This window comes from Chanodichthys erythropterus, chromosome 10 (genome assembly GCF_024489055.1).
Source record: "Chanodichthys erythropterus isolate Z2021 chromosome 10, ASM2448905v1, whole genome shotgun sequence".
Taxonomy (NCBI): Eukaryota; Metazoa; Chordata; class Actinopteri; order Cypriniformes; family Xenocyprididae; genus Chanodichthys; species Chanodichthys erythropterus.
In genome coordinates, this window is record NC_090230.1 from 19281222 (window position 1) to 19299299 (window position 18078).

Here is an 18078-nt window from a genome sequence, read left to right on the forward strand (position 1 = left end):
CGTACCTGTTTGCTGCTCAACATTCGTTTTATTATAGCTGCCCTTTTAATGCAATTAATTTTTTTGACAGGAACTTTCCTTAATAAGCCTTTATCTGCCCGAGTTTTGCTCACTCTCAAATCTTATGATAATTTGATAATCTCCATTCAGTTTCACACAATATTAGTTGTTTTCATGCCTTTTGCACAACATTGCACCATTTCATGCTTTTCATCTTCAGAAAGATCTTTCTTCCTCTCCATATTGCTTGAGAACTGTGACATGCTTACTAATGTGGAACAACCTCTAAGTAGAGTTTCCATAGATCTGGCAAATTATTTTGTTTGAGATTGATACCAGTTATCTAAAAAGACATGGATAAATAAACAAACAAACATTTTTCTACTGAAATCTTACTGATATGTCACTTGCATAATAATTTGGAATATATATATATATATATATATATATATATATATATATATATATATATATACTCATATATAATTTTTAATAAATTTTAATATAAAATATGTATTATATCATTTTTCCATTAAATTAGATTAATTCATTAAATTAATAAAGTCTGAACATAACACTTGATTCTGGTCAAAAAGTGATTAATTACATTTTTAAGATAAAAATGTAGTCTTTAGTATTTGTTAAAAGCTTAGAACATAAGTTTGAGAACATACTATTTTTTTGGCATACTCTTTTAATATATATATATATATATATATATATATATATATATATATAGATATATATATATATATATATATATATATATATATATATATGCAGTATGTTAACTGTGTAGAATATGCCAATATTCTTTATGATTATAAAGAATATAATTAGATGGCATACTATTTTTGATGCTAAGGATAAGTTTATGGCATACTATTGATGTAGTATGCAGTATGTAGTGCATACTAGGTTCAAAATGTCAGTATGGTTTATACATGGAGTAATCTAGTAAAGTTCTAGAGCTTTATTCTTCCATGCTTTGTTTCAATATTTATGTATAGCCCAGAAAGTCAACGTTCCCCTTTGCATAGAAGATATAGTAACCTCTGTTTTAACATAAATGTTCAAAATGCCCAAATGGTTTCGTTAATCTGCACAGCTTTAGTGAAACGCACAAGCTGTAAGGCAGTTTGTATTTTGTAAGTATGCCCTGAAGGTCTCAGACATGCCTCGACATCGCAGCTCTGTAACCGAAGCCGAGTTCACCTAGACAGAAAAACTATTATGTAAAAGAAGTGAAGGCTTTATCAAATACTAGAAGCTAATAGTGAACACAAACAAGCATATGCATAACAGCCTACGGCGATACTAACAAACCGCATGAAAAATGAGCAACAAAAGCCGGCACAACGAAAATATGGACTTTGACCTGTGCAGTGTGTGTGTGTGTGTGTTGTTTATGTGTGAATTGTGACAGTAATCCAGGATCAGTGAGAACAAAAGCACCAGCAAAACTCGTGACACAAATTGTGGCCTCTTGCTTTTCACCTCGGCACGAGGCTGGTGAGACCAAGGTGGGCCCCTTGCTCCCGTTCCAGTGCCCCATTACTGGTCCGACACCAAGGGCCAGGGAAAAGCCTGGTCCCTGTCCATAGGAGCCACGTCGACGGTCGGTATTCAAGCAAAATATTTACTCGGTAAACACCATATCATCTGAGGTGTGGCAGGACAGCACAGGCTCTGAGACATTTTGTTTTGTTAAGTGCAGAGGGCCCCATGGAGGTACTGGAAGAGCCAAAAATGGCCCTTAGGGGCCTAAACGAAAGGCTGAAGGGGTTTCTGGAGCACATTCATCAGTTGGAAAAGACCAATTGTGACTTGGAGGAGAAGATCGGTGAGTGGGGAATGAGGAACATACCTCCTCAACGGAACTGGAGCGACAAGGAAGCGCTGGTACGGGAACTTCAAGCTCAGGTGGGTTGGTGACATTTGTACTCATGTGATCTGATTCTTATCTTTCTCATTATGTTTGATATCCCAAGGCACTAATGCAATGTGGCCCTGAAAAACCCCTCAGACTGGCTTTGAGGTAAATAGTCTACTTAAGACATTAATGTGTTTTTTTCTCTCTCAGGTGCATTATCTGTGTGTAGTGTTTCTCAATTCGGCCCCCGGAGGCCCCACTGTACATTTTAGGTGTCTCAGTACTTTGACACACCCGAAACGGGTCATGGAGCCTCTGCTAATGAGTTAAATCAGGCATGTCTAGATAAAAGACTTTAAAAATGTGCAATTCTGGTGGCCCCCAGGGGCTCCATTGAGGTTGATTGGTTTTTACTTGGCCCCAAACCTTTGTTAAATTAGTGCCACTACTATATTTGAAAGTATGCATATAGCATACTATCAAACTACTCATACTATATTGTAGTTTACAGTATGTGTACTGTGCAACATGTAATAATTGCATGGCATTATATTCAAGATTAAGGATTTTTTTTTCATTATGGCATATTATTCTTTTTGCATACTCTTTTTTTTTTTAAATACTATTTATGCAGTATGTTAACTGGAGAGTAAGTCAATATTCTGCATGCAGGTAATAATTTGATTGCATATTATTTGATTATTTTGATATTATTTGATACTAAGGATGCATACTGCATTACTATTCATACTATTTTTGCAGTATACACTATGTATACTGTGCAGCATTTAATAATTACATGTCATTCTATATTGAAGATTAAGGATATGCTTGTAATGGCATACTAAGCATTTTATTTTTTAAAGTATGCAGTATGTACAATATACTGGGTTCAAAATGCCAGTACGGAAAATGCATGCAGTAATGTCATACTACTGTACTACTCGTACTAATTATTAATTGTCTAGAATATGCCAAAATGTTGCAAAATGTTGCAACTCTTTTTGCATATAATTTTGCAGTATGCAGCATATACAGTACACTAAGTACAATATATTATATATGAATCTAAGTATATGCTTACCACGTTACGCATACTGCTTATGTATACTTCAGTACTCGTACTATATACTGTGCAGCATGTAATAATTATATATTGTTCTATATTCACGATTAAGAATATGTTCTTTTTTCATAGTGTTTTTAATATTATTTTGCAGTATTATAGTTTACTGGGTACAATTTGCCAATATTCTATGCATGCAAATATTTAGATGACATACTATGTATTTGAGTCAAAAGGATACATTATGTTCAGAATGGCATAATACCATAGTACTCATACTATTTTTAATTATATAGTATGTATGCTGTGCAGCATGTAAAAATTACATGACATTTGTATTTAAGATATTTTGTTTATGGCATACCACTCTTTTTGCATACTATTTTGCATAAGTCTTTTAAAAAAACTGTTTTGTAGCATGCAGTATGTACAGTATACTGGGTACAATATACATGCTGTAATTAGATGACATATTCTATATTTGGTTCTACCAATATGTTCAGAATCCCATACTACAATACTACTCATACTATTTATACATTATTCTAACTGTGCAGAATGCCGATATTCTGTATGCATGCTATATTTAATGCTAAGGACATGTTTGGAATGGCGTACTACCACACTACACATACTGTTTTTGCAGTATGCAGTATGTATATAGTATACTGGATGCTAATATTTTGTATTACATTAATGCAATTACATACCATTGCCAATATGTGCAGTATACAATCACAATCCTTTACAGAATAAATATGGTATCCCACAATGCAATGCTTTTGACTTGGTCTTCCATTTCCAGTGTGATGAATGATACAAAATCAACTGCAGTTTTTAACATCTCATACCTGATTCGGTCAGACTGCCAAGAGGTGAGACTTTTATAAGTAAAATTAGATAAGAGATGAATATGATAACAACAGTGATGCTTACTGCGGTTTATATTTGCATACTATTTTTAGCAGTATGTCGTATACAACACGTTAGTATTACATTCTGAACAGAAACTAAAACAAAAGCACAATACGACCCAAGTGAGCCTTTGTGCCTAGCAGTTTGCATTAGCATTTGCTGTGTAAACATAAGCATTCACTATTAGCCGTACTAATTCATTATATCGCCTCCAAGTACATTATATGTGAGGGTGACTTTCAGTGACAATTACAATGATTAACCATATGCTGTCACAATGGCTCATGAATCATCAAAATGGCAGCCAGCCAATCAAAATCTGCTAGGCTAATATTGTGCGCCATGAGAAACACAACATTCATACTAACCTTTATAAAGTCATCCTGCTGATAAACGCTTCATTTGGAATTGAATACCAGCATACTGTTTACTGTATACTGCTTACTATTTGATAAAAATGGTATGGACAAATATGCATTACGCAAAAACGAACGTTTTAAAAACAATTTCAGTATGTTTATCTACTGTAGCATTTTAAATCATGCAAACAAGAGGAATTATGGGTATTATTGAAAGTCCAGCGCGCTGCATTGTGGCATACACAAACCCAGTGGAGTTTTTTATACAGCACATTTTAACGTCATCTGAGTATGGTCATGTAAAAATCACAAACTGTGTACAGTGTACATACTATATTCTGCTGAAATAGTATGTGTAGTATACTAATCTGCTATTTTGAACACAGTCAAAGATTTTAAACCATGTTTATAGGTGGTTTTTGTTGACATGCTATAAGGATCAGAATGCCACACTACCATACACTGTAAAAAATGACCGTGATTTCAACAGTAAAAGACTGTAAAAATGCTGCAGTGAAAAACTGTCAATTAGTTTACAGAAAGTTTCCGTACTGTATACGGTGAATAACTGTAATAGATATAACGGTACATTTAATGTAATTTTACGGTAAAATACCGTTAAATTCACAGTTTTTGGAAAGTGAAAAATAACAATTCATTGTAAAATTTACAGTGAAAAACCGTAAATTGACATTCTCACAATTCCCTGCGTGACACTTCACATTTGATATATTTTTGTTGAAATAACTCTGTTTCTTCTTAGTTTTTCTCATTTTTTTCTAATAAGTTTTGTACATTAGGGTTTTATGTTACATCGAATGTTGTTAAATTAATGTTTATTGCATTTTTAAAATTTCTTGCATGTTACCATGATGGTGTTTAGTGTGTGTGTGAATGACACTGTGCACCTTCTATATGTTAGTGTTGTCCTTCTCAGCTTGTGGAAAATCTGCTTGTGATGAACTTTGATTCATCATGTGACTCTCATCACCACTGGGTTTGGTGACTGTCAGTGTATTATAAAGGTACAAAACAGATATTAGTACTTCATTAGGTTGGTAAATTAACATTATATCAGTTAATGAAATACGTTATTTTACCGTAAATTTAACAGATTTTTTTTTTACGTTGCTACTGTATTTTTTACGGTAAAGTTCTGGCAACCACAGCTGCCGTTTTTTTACCGTAAATTTTACTGGGATTTTTTTTTTTTTACAGTGTAGTATGCATATTAATGCAGTATGCAGTGTGTTGTAGAATATGCCAAAATTCTGCATGTATGCATTCATTTGTAGATGACATGGATACCTATATAACTGAGACTTTAAATATACAGAATGCCTTACTATCACACTACTCATACTATTTTTGCAGTAAGTAAAGTATTTTGTGCCACTTATAATAATTACTGATTTGTTCATTGCTCTTTTTGCATACTATTTTGCAGTATGCACTATGTACAGTATACTGGGTACAATATGCTTGTATTAATTAGGTGTCATATTTAAGACTAGGATATGTTCAGAATGTCGTGCTGCTGTACTAGTCATGCTATTTTTGCAGTATACAGTATGTATACTGTGCAGCATGCTATAATTACGTGACATTCTATATTCAAGTTTAAAGGGTTAGTTCACCCAAAAATGAATATTCTGTCATTATAATACTCCCATTCATGTCCCTCACCCTTACCCTCACTCACCCGTAAGACTTTTGTTCATCTTCGGAGCATAAATGAAGATCTTTCTGATGAAATCTGAGTGCTTTCTGTCCCGCCATTGACAGCTACGCAGTTTTCAACTTTGATGCTTCAAAAAGTTCATAAAGAGATCATAAAACTAATCCATTGACTGGTTTAGTCCAAATTTTCTGAAGAGACTCTATCTATTTATATGATGAACAGATTGAATTTAGGCTTTTATTCACATATAAACATTCATTAGTGAACATAAACAGAAGTTCACCTGAAGCTAAAAGAACAAACCACTTGCGGAAGCTCAAACGTGCTGTGTAACATGAGAATGAAAATTGGTTAAGCAGCATGTTTGCAATTGCAAAGGCAGTCTATGTAGGGACAGAATTAGAATTCAGAATTGAATTCAGTGGGACTAACAGATATTTGAACTCATTACCAGAGGGCTTTTAGACAGACACCTATCACCTGTGTTTCCTAAAACCGTTCCGGTGCCAGAGGCCATAATGACCTTGCGAAAGATCATTAATCCTTTCGCACCTGGCTTGATCTTTGACCCTAACTTAACAACAACCTGCAAAATATTTGCAAAAATGCAGATAACATGGTTTAAAACAGACATGTGTTGTTTTATGTGTTGGATAGCTAACTGTTTTATGTGCTCTGGGGGGGAAATCAATCACTCCGTCAAGATACAATCAATGCATTGAGCAATGTGAACAACAAGCGTTAAGGCAAGACACTACAGGCTAAAACGCGTTTTTTTTTTTTTTTAATTTTGAGATTTTGGGCTTTTTGGCTTTTAATAAAGTGTTTTTCTGACTAGTGGTAAAAAAAATCCAAAATCCACCTTTAAGCGTTTATTTTTTGGCACTTTATCTATTTGTGTCTATAGATTTCAATTACAATACATATTTTCAAAGGCGGTTTTCTCAGATTAGTTTTTTCTCTAATCTGAGAAATAGCCATATATACGGAAGAGGATTAGGGCCAAGTAATAATAAAAAATAAAACCATCTCGAGATTAAAGTTGTTAAATTTAGAGAAAAAAGTCGAAATAAAATGTTGAGAAAAATGTCATTAAATTACGAGAAAAAAGTTGAAATAAAATGTCGTAAATTAACAAGTTTCTTCTCAACATTTTATCTCGACTTTTTTCTCGTAATTTAACGTCATTTTTCTCATAATTTAATGAATTTGTTCTCATAATTTAATGACTTTTTTCTCGTAATTTAATGACTTTATTCTCAACATTTTATCTCGACTTTTTTCTCGTAATTTAACGTCATTTTTCTCATAATTTAATGAATTTGTTCTCATAATTTAATGACTTTTTTCTCGTAATTTAATGACTTTATTCTCAACATTTTATCTCAACTTTTTTATTCCTATCTATATTCTGAAGGTTTTATAGAGGGATTTGTTCATATATAATTTGCTTTATTATATATAAATTATATTTAAAAGAATTTTTTTTTCTGACTGTACACAGTATTTTCTGAATTATGGAGTTATAAAAAAAACAAAAAAAAACACCTCTTTGTAAAAACAGCTTTCCTGTAGCTCAGTGGTTAGAGCGTGGCACTAGCAATGCCAAAGGTCATGGGTTCGATCCCAGGGATTGCACATACTCAGATACAAATATATAGTATAATGCAATGTAAGTCGCTTTGGATAAAAGCGTCTGCCAAATGCATAAATGTAAATGTAAAACCTTAGACCAAAAAAAAATGAAACCGAACCTGACTTCATCCAATGTTCAGATTTTGTTATGCAAATTAGCGCATTTTAAGTAAATAATGCCTGATTTGCATATTTAAACATTACATTTTAGAAAACTTGTAATACCAAAAATGTTTGAAATTCTTATTGTAATCAGTCCACTGGGGAAGTATGATGATAACTATTAGTTTTTTGTTTTTTTTTAACCCTATTCACCTGGGGTGTCTCGCCCTAAGTGAAAAATCCTGGCAGCATTTAAGTCTTCATAACTTCCTTTAGTTACGGTACTTTGCATAATCTGAGTCTGTCAGGCAGTAGACAGCAAGACAAACCGCATGTTGATGCACACCTACATACACCCTGATCTTTCACACTGAGAATTCAGAAATGATTTTTCGTTCCCATGATTAGATGGGTGTTGACAGCCATTTATCATCAGTGAGCCTTGCAAGTTTTTTTTTTTGTATCATAATCCTGATCAAATTGCTCAAGAGGGTAATTTCTACCCACGGGCATTTATAATGGTTTTTATCTTAATTATATGCATTTTTATTTCTCCTAATTCTCCCTCTTCTATGTTTGTTTTGGCAGGTTAGCATGATCCTACTGGAAAATGCTGAAGTTTTGTTACAATCCGATGCAGTGAAACTCAGGGCAGCACATTTAAAGACCAGGTTAGAAACTCTCAGTTAGCAAGAAATATGAAAATCACCTTAACTACCTACCAGGTTCACAAAATTTATGAGACACAAAGTAGACATCATTATTATTAATTTCAAGAGGAAAGTTGAAGGTTGAGCACTTCCCATTGTGGGATAAACACTACCCAACCCAGCATGTTTTGTATTTTTGGCAAAATATATAGTATGTCAGAAAATGTGCATAATTTGCACTGCATTCCGAACATTCCAATGGAATATTTACATCAAAAGAACAACATATTTTGAATTGAACATTTGATTGCCCTCTTGTGGTGAGAAACACCAAGTGCCTGAAAAAAACACTGATTGCTTAAAAATGAATTAGCTATAATAAAACAAATATGACACATTATCTTTTATTACATAAGATGGTACATTCTCAGATTACATCAGTCTAACTGTCATAGAAAGTCAGTGCCTTGTTGGTTAAATATGCATTTTTTTTTTTTTTTCTTTTAAATAACATGTTAAAAGATGTTGATTACCAAAACAAAAAAAAAATATGTTGACACATTGTTTGCCTCATATAACATCAATGTAAGTGTGTTTCTGTTAAACTTTTTCTCGGGGGAAAGTTTTGAAAACTGAATGAAGAATCAAACTGCTTTTAATGTGGAATATTCCTTTTAAGGCGGGTTTCCTCAACTGGAAGTTTCCTTTAGGGTTTGTGAGAAATGCAATTAAATTCTTAATATAATAAAGAAATATAATGAGAATAAGTGAAGGATGTTGTAAAATTAATTATATTTTGAAAAGATAAATTTTCCCTTAATTATTAGTGCTTTTGATGACCTTTGACCCTAAAAGATATTTTTTTTATTTGTGAATATTATTATTATTATTATTACTATAATTATATTATTTATTTTAGTCTATTGTTTTTTTGGGTTGTGACATTCTCAATTGTCTAGTATATTTATACATGTATCTGCATAGCACATTTTTTAGTTTTAAATGCATTTTAAGGTTAAAAATGCAGTTTAGCTTTAAATAAAACAATAGTTGTGTCTTTCATTTAGATATTTAAGTATGTGTGTGTAGGTGTGAAACTGAGGAGAAACTCCGTCTCCTAAAGGAACAGGAGGTCTCACAGCTGAAGATGAAGAAGAAAGAGGTGGAGACGGCCAACACACTGCTGGAAAAGCAGCTTTATGTATCCCAAAATGAGTTACAACAAATCATGGAGGAACACGAGGTGAAGACTGTGAGTGTGTGTGTGTGTGTGTGTGTGTTTGAATGTTAGTTAGTGATGGTGTGTCTAAATGTTTGTCACTCTGCATGTCCTGTCAATCACATTTAGCATTTAATGAGAAACCTTGACGCCTGTCTCTAGTACAAATACTTGTTAAAAATGTTCCCTAATGCCTTAGTGCCAAGCTGCGGTTTGCCTTGGGGAAAGGGTGTGTGTGTGTGTGTGTATGTGTGTGTGTGTTTGTGTGTGTATGTGAGGAATGGTGGAGTGTTTCTCTACACATCATCTCTGAACTCACACAACCTTCACCCATTACAGTAAATGTGAAATATATGGTCACATTTCACTGTAAAATCAAAAAAAAAAAAAAAAATAAAACAAAGAAATTTTATTTTGTATACAGAATTTGCCAATACTATAATGTATTCTGGTAACAGTTATCAGTTGTCTCACTCTATTGCGGCTACTACTTTTTACATTTGTACGGCAGCAAAAAGTCAAAGTGAGTGAACAAAGTTTCAGCCCCAATGTTAAATACCTCCAACGGAATCAACTGTTTCGATTAAAAATCTTGTTTGTAGCAAATATTTGGCATTGGCGTGAACAGATCTTTATCGTTTCGTCTCAGATGTTTAAGAACCACAATATCTATCCTTTTTATGTAACTTCTTTATAACTGGCTGGGCCAGTGACAATTGAATTTGGGTGGCAGATGTCTGAATGACACGTTTTTGTTGTTGTGGACTCGGGAAGAAGTTCTGCAACAGTATGTTTTCGTCAGACTCTTGAATCTCAAAAGATGAAGGAAATTTTGATTCCTCATGAGAAGAGCCCTTTAAATTCTCCTCTTCCTCCCTTTCGTTTTCCACCCCCACTTTCTCGTTGGCTGACAGAGAGAGCTGGATCAGCACCAGCGGCGAGCAGCAGAGGAGTGTGATAGAGTGCTAGCGCAGGTTGCTGCAGGAGAGGATGGCAGAGGAATGGATCTCTGCCGGACTAGCACCCAGTGCGACCACTCCAGCCCAGCCCAGAGCAGCCCTGACTCAGCCATGCCACCTAATCCAGCCCCAGGCTCCTGCCCCACTTCACAGACAAGGCCCCGAAAGGATGCAACCAGCCCTACAGCTGCGTTTCCACCACAGGTATGAGTATTTGCTCTCTCTCTCTCTCTCCTTCAAACACTCTCTATGGTCTGCTGGCCAGGGCACTGCAGAGCAGTCGTAGTGTGTGTGCGTGTGTGAGGGATTGAAAAGACTGCTAAACATCCATTATTATTCAAAACAGAATGAAGGATGTCGGTCCCATTGAGCATTACCATTTTCTTTTGTCTGTTCTCATCAGTAGGTGATTGCTTATTTGTCTTCCTGCGAATTTATGCCCTTACACAAAACACGGGCCGCTGGCCTCATAACTCTCCTTGAAAAACAACAACACACTGCAGCATGTCTTTATGAAAACTCCTGTGATAAATTGAGGGTATTTATGCCATAGTACTCCAAGGTACTTGGCAGATGTCCAAAAACACTTTACTACCAATGAATATGTCAAAACAACCATGTCCAAAAAACCAAGGTATTACCATGACACGTGTTTAAAAGAAATCTCAGTGAACAAAAACATGGTATGGTACAATGGCACTGTGTCCAAAAACATGGTAGTACTATGGTACGTTTTGTTAGTGTGAACCTCCTGTTTGATCCAGTTTTGTTGTAATACACAAATGTACTAATTTATAGTTCATATTGTTTTGGGAACAAGTACTTTGGAACACATGCAGATAATTTTCCATTTCTGTGGAACTGTGCCGTTGTTCTTATCCGATGGAGACTGAATTGATTCCTAGACTGCGATATACATCAGCTCAGACCACAAGAGCATCAGTTCAGTTTTCTTTAATGTGATCTATTGTGTTACCAGTGCACACTGAAGTCCCACTTTAGCACATAACTTTATTTTTTAATATAAATCATGGGTAATTAAAACAATAAGCCAGAGAGGCTATGTATTAAAGAAAGTAAGAGATGTCCTAAGGCACAGAGTGATGAAACCTCCATAAACCATAGTAAGCAACATAAAAAAGGCTCAAAAATGCATCAGTGTTTATTATTGTTTTATGTATACTCTGTGTGTGGTGGGGTTTGTGTCTAGGTGAGAGCAGGTGACGAGGTTCTGAAGGAGGCACGAGCCGAGCTCGCCGAGGCCCGGAAACGATGGCACCGTCTACAGGTCGAGATTGAATCGCTACATGCCTTGGTATGTTAAACTCCTACAAACATGCCCACAGACACACCCGGACACAAACACTCCAATTCAGGAACATGTAGACACACCTAAACACACACTCTCATTTAACCTTAAAGCATGACACACAAATTAAAATATCACTTACTGGTACATTGCATAGGATTTAACCACTATTTTAGTAGATCAAACAGTGCAGTGCAGAAGTGTTAAACACATCAACACTTTACCTTGAGGAAATTGGCGACGAATCCCTTTTGGATACATCACTATTCCTTATTTAAGGACCTCATAATTTACAAATCAGGTACTGAGGATAACCACATGGCTTATTCATGTAAATAGTTTTTTTAATTAAAAATTTTTAGCTAGTTATCTGAAGGTTTTGGGCTCAAATCCCAGAGCCTAAACCCTGTTGTAGGTACCATGTTGAGCTCTGGGAATCTATGAATTGAGCCCACGAATTGAGCCCTGGGAATCTAACCCAAGCCCTTAGTTTTGGGAGAGCCTTGTTCTACCACTTGACCCCCAGTTCATGAATTGTAGAATTATCAGACTTTCTAGTGACTAGTGTGTCCTTGATCAAGAAAATGAATGGTGGTGGCTTTGAGGATAAACTCAAGGATGATAAACAGAAGGTTGCTAGGTTGATGTCATGCAAGGCATGATTCACATGCCATCACCATTGTGCCCTTGTGCCAGCCTCTTAACCTTATATCCAGGGGGTTATTGTCGGTTTCTGGAATATTGCTAGTTTGATCCCTGCAAAGTAGGGTCCTTGAGTTATCACCATTGTGCCAAGGTACTCAATTCCTGGTTCCTTCAGGGGGAACGTCAGTAAAAGAAAGGTCTATGGTTTAATCACTATAAGGTGCAATTCATGAGCCATCATCATTGTGCTCTTGAGCAAGGTACCTAATCCCAGGTTGCTCCAGTAAAACATGATGTCATCACATGGACCATCATCAAAGGACATTATGGAGGAAGATAACTTACTACTAAAATGACTAGAAGTTGCCTTTCTAGTCACTGTCCACTATTTCCGACCCCCTATTCCATTCCACCCACCCTGTAGATCCATCAATCCATCCATTCTCAAACCATTCGTAGGGTCACAGGAATGCTGGAGCCTATCCTAGTATCTCGTGCTGATCCTGGTGATGTTGGTAATAAACAACAAATCTGTTTTATCCCACCAGGAGAGGAGTCTCCAAAGCTCCCTACGCCACACTCAGCTCCAGTACTCCGTGCAACTCAAGGATCTGTCCCAGTCTGTGAGGAGTCTGGAGTCTGAGTTGAAAACGGTGCGGGATGGCCTGGAAGTCCAGAGACAGAACCACAGCCAGCTCCTCAACACCAAGATGAGGCTGGAGAGAGAGATTGCAACCTATAGGAAACTCCTAGAAAACGAGGAGGGCAGGTAGGGAATGGAAAGATTCACTGAGGTGAATTCATTAATGCAATAAAACCGTTAGCACACGCTCAAACTTGTATAATGGGGTTTATGCAACTACCAAGATAATACACTGGAATTTCCACAAGGTTGGCACTGCGCCCTTCATGTCATGCACAGTCAGTCAACCAAAAGAAGTTTCTTTCTAAGGTTCCAAAGAAGTCGAGTGTGGTCTTGAATCAAACCAGCTTCTTCTTTCACTCTTGAACTGCAGGTTTCTGACCTCAGATGGTCAATCTCTAAAGCTGAAGCCATGGAAAGGGTCAGTTCCTGCTCCAGAGCAGAACGGTCTACCCAACGGATTTGACGTGGATATTGCTGAGCCGTTCTTCACTGAGAGAACACCAAAAAGAAGCCTGGCCCTTCAACGACAGCAGAGTCTTGTCACCCTGACAGGTGAGGATGATGTAAAGCACCCTCAAACTCATTGTCCAACCTAACACTAGCATTGAAATGCACCTTGTTTCAGGTGTCATTCTCAACAACAGTTTCATTATACAAAGGTGAGGCTGAGAGATGTTGTCTTTCAATGCAACTCTGTGTTTGTTTGTGTTTTTCATCCAGAACCAGTCAGAAACAAAGATGGGGAGATCTGTACTGTGAAGACTCAAGAGATTCTGGAAGGAAATGTAGTGAGGGAGAGTGCCGAGGGTCACGGAAATGTGGAGTGAGTTTACATTAGACTCTTTTTCAGGTCTTGCTTAGCTGCACTGAAGAACCATAAGCATTTCACACCTTAAAGGATCACTCCACTTTTTTTAAAAAATAGGCTCATTTTCCAACTCCCCTACAGTTAAACAGTTGAGTTTTACCGTTTTCTAATCATTTTTCAGTCTGATCTCCGGGTCTGGCGGTACCACTTTTAGCATAGCTTAGCATAGTTTATTGAATCTGATGAGACCGTTAGCATCCCGCTCAAAAATGACCAGAGTTTAAATATTTTTCCTATTTGAAACTTGACTCTTCTGTAGTTACATCGTGTACTAAGACCGACAGAAAATGAAAAGTTGCGATTTTCTGGGCCGATATGGCTAGGAACTATACTCTCATTCCGGCGTAATAATCAAGGAACTTGTTTTTAAATATAAAGTTTTAAATAGGAAAAAGATCAAAACTCTTTGGTCATTTTTTTGAGCGAGATGCTAATGGTCTAATCAGATTCAATGAATTATGCTAAGCTATGCTATACCGCCAGACCCAGAGATCGGCTGAATGGATTCAAAAACGGTAAAACTCAACTGTTTACTCTAGGGGAGTTGGAAAATGAGCCTATATTTTAAAAAAAATGTTCCTTTTAAAGGGTTAGTTCACCAAAAAAATGAAAATTGTGTCATTAATTACTCACCCTCATGTCGTTCCACACCCATAAAACCTTTGTTCGTCTTCTATATTGCTGTCTATGGACGAGTCATATACCTCTCCAATTTTAATCAAAAATAACTTAATTTGTGTTCTGAAGATGAACAAAGGTCTTACGGGTTTGGAACAACATCAGAGGGAGTCATTAATGACAGAATTTTCATTTTTGGGTGCACTAACCCTTTAAGGTCTTGACGTGTTTGATCTTGCATTCGACTTAGCAGGCAATAAAAATTATGGTACAACTTCTGCATCATCATTTTATGTTCCAAACCTCCTCGTAAACTATTTTTTTTTAATTGCTTTTTTTTTTTTTTTTGTATGCTATAGGACAGAGAAGATTGACAAGGTCATCAGGCAGTGGGAAGGCTCATTCTTTAAAGGAAATCCCAAGCTGAGAAAGAAGTCTGTGTCTCTGCGTTTCGACCTTCACATGGCTGTAGCGGACGAGGGCTGCAGCCAAACAAAACAGGACAGTCTCCCTAACGTGGAGGTCCGTCTGGTCATGAGACGGTCTCGCAGCATACCCACGTTTGCGCAGTGATGTCACAATGCCATGCTACACCACAACTGTGACATCACCATGCTACCACATCACAACTGTGACCTCACAATGCTAGTGCATCACAATTACGTAGTGGTGACCACGTCTCGATTTCTTAGTGGCTAATTAAAAGTGAATCACTTTAGTGACCTCATAGAACTTTTGCCATTTGAGTAAACCCAAATTGCTCTTATGATTGTAATGAATTAACTGCACATAAAGCTACTTTAAGAAATTGCAAGCAAAATTAATTTGTAATTGATTTATTTTACTTGGGTCTTCAAAAATAAATAGAGAGTATGTATGTCTTGCGGTGTTTCAAATTTCGTGCATTGTGACTTTAGAGTGTGACGTTCTCTGTGGACACTCTACTGCCACATTATTTTTGATCATTAGTATATATTACCTTACTCAAAATATAGAATAACAACTGGTTTGCGAAAATGCATTTAGTTTATATATTTGTAGAGCTTAGTCTTAAGACTCACAGTGAAAAATGGTCAATGTGGATACAGACAAGTTTTCACATTCAGTGCAGCGTAACAACAGATGCCTTATTGCATTTGACAAATGCTACTGGAACTAATTTTACAATCCAGTGAACGCTAACGGGAGTATCGAGTTCAGTTTCTGCAGGTAGCTGTAGTGTGAACCAAAACAAAATATTGCGAAATTTGCAAGAGCAGCAAAACTAAAAAGCAGCCAAAACAAAAGATTTATGGCGACACAGATGTACTGTCCTGCACTTACGTTTACAAAATGAGTAGCTGTAGAAGTCGTCAGTCTATCAAGAGATGCTAAAAGTAAAATGTTGACTACAAACTTCTCTACTAATTACACTCGCCTTTAAAAGTTACATTGCTTCGTATTACGAATGCATATAGTTTACACTTCATTTAAAGTGCAAATACTGTGTCTTCCAATCTAAAATTATGCAGGAACACTTAAAAGAAAAAAAGAAAAAAAAAGCGTATTTCTCATATGCATTAAATTGATTTATTTACATACCCTACCTCTGGTTGTTGTTGTACTGTAAATACATGGGGTTCTTCCTGGTTCAACAAAGAAATAAATACATATATTTAATTTGAAGTAAATCTGAATGAATCTATATCATCTTAATGGGCTTAGTTAGCACTTTAGTTTATTATGTAATGCACACTGTGGTGTCATATACAGTAGGATAACCTTTCACGTTTCATCTCCTACCCAAGGGATTGTGTCTCACTTTAAGAAATGCAAAGAGAAATTACACTGTATGCATTGGTAAAGATGCCTGATTGATATGCACTTTAGAGGATTCAAATCAAAATGTTTCCTGCTAACTTTCTGATTTTTATCTGTATTCAACATTCTTTTCCAGATGACTATGTTGCTTTTTGTGAAACTTTTTTTTTTCTGTATAATATCCATAAGCTGTGCCCTGCTGAGTGATTTGGCTTATACACTGTATGACAGGTGCTAATAAAGCTATTATTATTTCCAGATGAGCTATTTATGTTATGAGGAAAGCTGTCCAAAGACACTTTAATATATAGACCACAGTGCCTGGAAAACTAGAGCACAACATGGATGTCCCAGTTAACCCTGGAACAGAACAGAACAAAAATGACAAATGAAAGTGAATTAACACATTTTATACAGATAATGGCATATGGAACAAAATATGTTCCACAATCAATAATAGCAGGCTAGCATTGTTTTTTTCTATGTTAAAAATGGCCAAAACAACGAGTTTTGAGATGTCCTCTTGATTGGTTATAGAATAATGGTGAGAAATGCAATGACAAAGCTTGCAGAAAAAGGCAAATAATCTAGATGCTAAAGCAAACAAGTGTTTGCTATTCATATTACAAGGGAAGTAATCGGTGTCAAAGCTATGACTAATAGTTAGCACATATGCTTTTTATATTTTGGGATGTGGAGCTCATAAGTGGAAGATTTAGGTTACGGGAAGATTGCATCATGAATATTAACTTTAAGTGAATACATGAACCGCAAAACCCATTCTGAATCTGAAAAGCGACAACCAGTGTCAAAAGCTGATCCAAACATTTTTTACTCTACTTCAGAAAGATATTTTACACCAGGCTAAAGGATCTCCATTACTACACAAATAGTGTATTTTTGCATTTTCTGAGGTAAATATGCTATATGCTACATCGTTGTGGCTAACTGCCAGGGCATTGCTACTTCTAAAGTGTTATGAAGAAAAGATGAATGCTGCTTCCTAGTGGTCATTTATGAACATGCAGGGCACACAAACAGTTTCCCTCCTGTTCATACTATGAGCATGTACTGAATTTGATGAACATTTTTAGGTTACACTTTATTTTAAGGTATCTTTGTTACACTGTAATTATACATTTAAGTACATACTATAGGGTTAGGATTCGGATTTGGTTTGGTTTAGTTGCATGTAATCATGCATCATTTATAGTTATTACTATAGTAACAGCATGTAACACATTAAACAATGACACTGTAAAATACAGTGTTACTAACTGACTTTCTTAGTACCTATAGGACTTACATTTAAAAAGATAAGCTTAGCTCTCCGCCATTTTGTATTTATCCTCAACTCCTGTGGCATTATGGGATAGCAAATTGTAGACTTTTGCACACTTTAGAATCTCAACAAATGCTGAATATTGTCTATTTCATGAATATTCATGTGTTATTAATCTGGAATCCTTATTTTCTTTTTCTCTACTTGAACCAGCTAGCTAACAGCATATTTAGCTTCATTATCTTCCTCTGTTTGTGTCTTTAACCAGTTTCTTGTTCATCCAACTGCTGGTTTTTTTTTCTCTGGCCATCAAAGGTTTTATGTTTAAAATATATATTTTTATATACTAGTTAAGTCCTCTAAGAGTATTTACTACATTTGGTAGCCATAGTAGCTGTTTTGCTAGTCTTAAAGAATACGTATAATAATTAGGAAAAACTGTCTGTGTGAT

The 18078-nt window shown here is 35.8% G+C and overlaps 1 protein-coding gene across 4 annotated transcripts; it reads left to right on the top strand.

The window, feature by feature from the left end:
* Positions 1 to 1331: 1331 nt before the first annotated feature.
* krt222 (keratin 222) lies at positions 1332 to 16537 on the top strand. Of its 4 annotated transcripts, none has more exons than XM_067398773.1 (10): positions 1332 to 1618; positions 1718 to 1923; positions 8220 to 8302; positions 9371 to 9533; positions 10415 to 10663; positions 11670 to 11774; positions 12962 to 13182; positions 13430 to 13611; positions 13780 to 13882; positions 14905 to 16537. In XM_067398773.1, the coding sequence occupies exons 2-10, from the start codon at positions 1726 to 1728 to the stop codon at positions 15116 to 15118; spliced, it is 1518 nt and encodes a 505-aa protein (XP_067254874.1). In that variant the 5' UTR covers positions 1332 to 1618; positions 1718 to 1725; the 3' UTR covers positions 15119 to 16537. The 4 variants fall into 4 exon arrangements, with proteins under 4 accessions (XP_067254874.1, XP_067254873.1, XP_067254875.1 ...); XM_067398775.1 differs by lacking the exon at positions 1332 to 1618 and adding an exon at positions 1992 to 2038 and having other exon boundaries at positions 1848 to 1902; XM_067398772.1 differs by having other exon boundaries at positions 1332 to 1923.
* The last annotated feature ends 1541 nt before the right edge of the window (positions 16538 to 18078 follow it).

Coding starts and splice junctions, on each gene's coding strand:
- krt222 (XM_067398772.1), top strand. CDS start 1,726: ATGGAGGTACTGGAAGAGCCAAAAATGGCCCTTAGGGGCCTAAACGAA. Junction 1,924..8,219: donor TACGGGAACTTCAAGCTCAG/GTGGGTTGGTGA, acceptor TTGTTTTGGCAG/GTTAGCATGATCCTACTGGA. Junction 13,183..13,429: donor CTAGAAAACGAGGAGGGCAG/GTAGGGAATGGA, acceptor CTTGAACTGCAG/GTTTCTGACCTCAGATGGTC.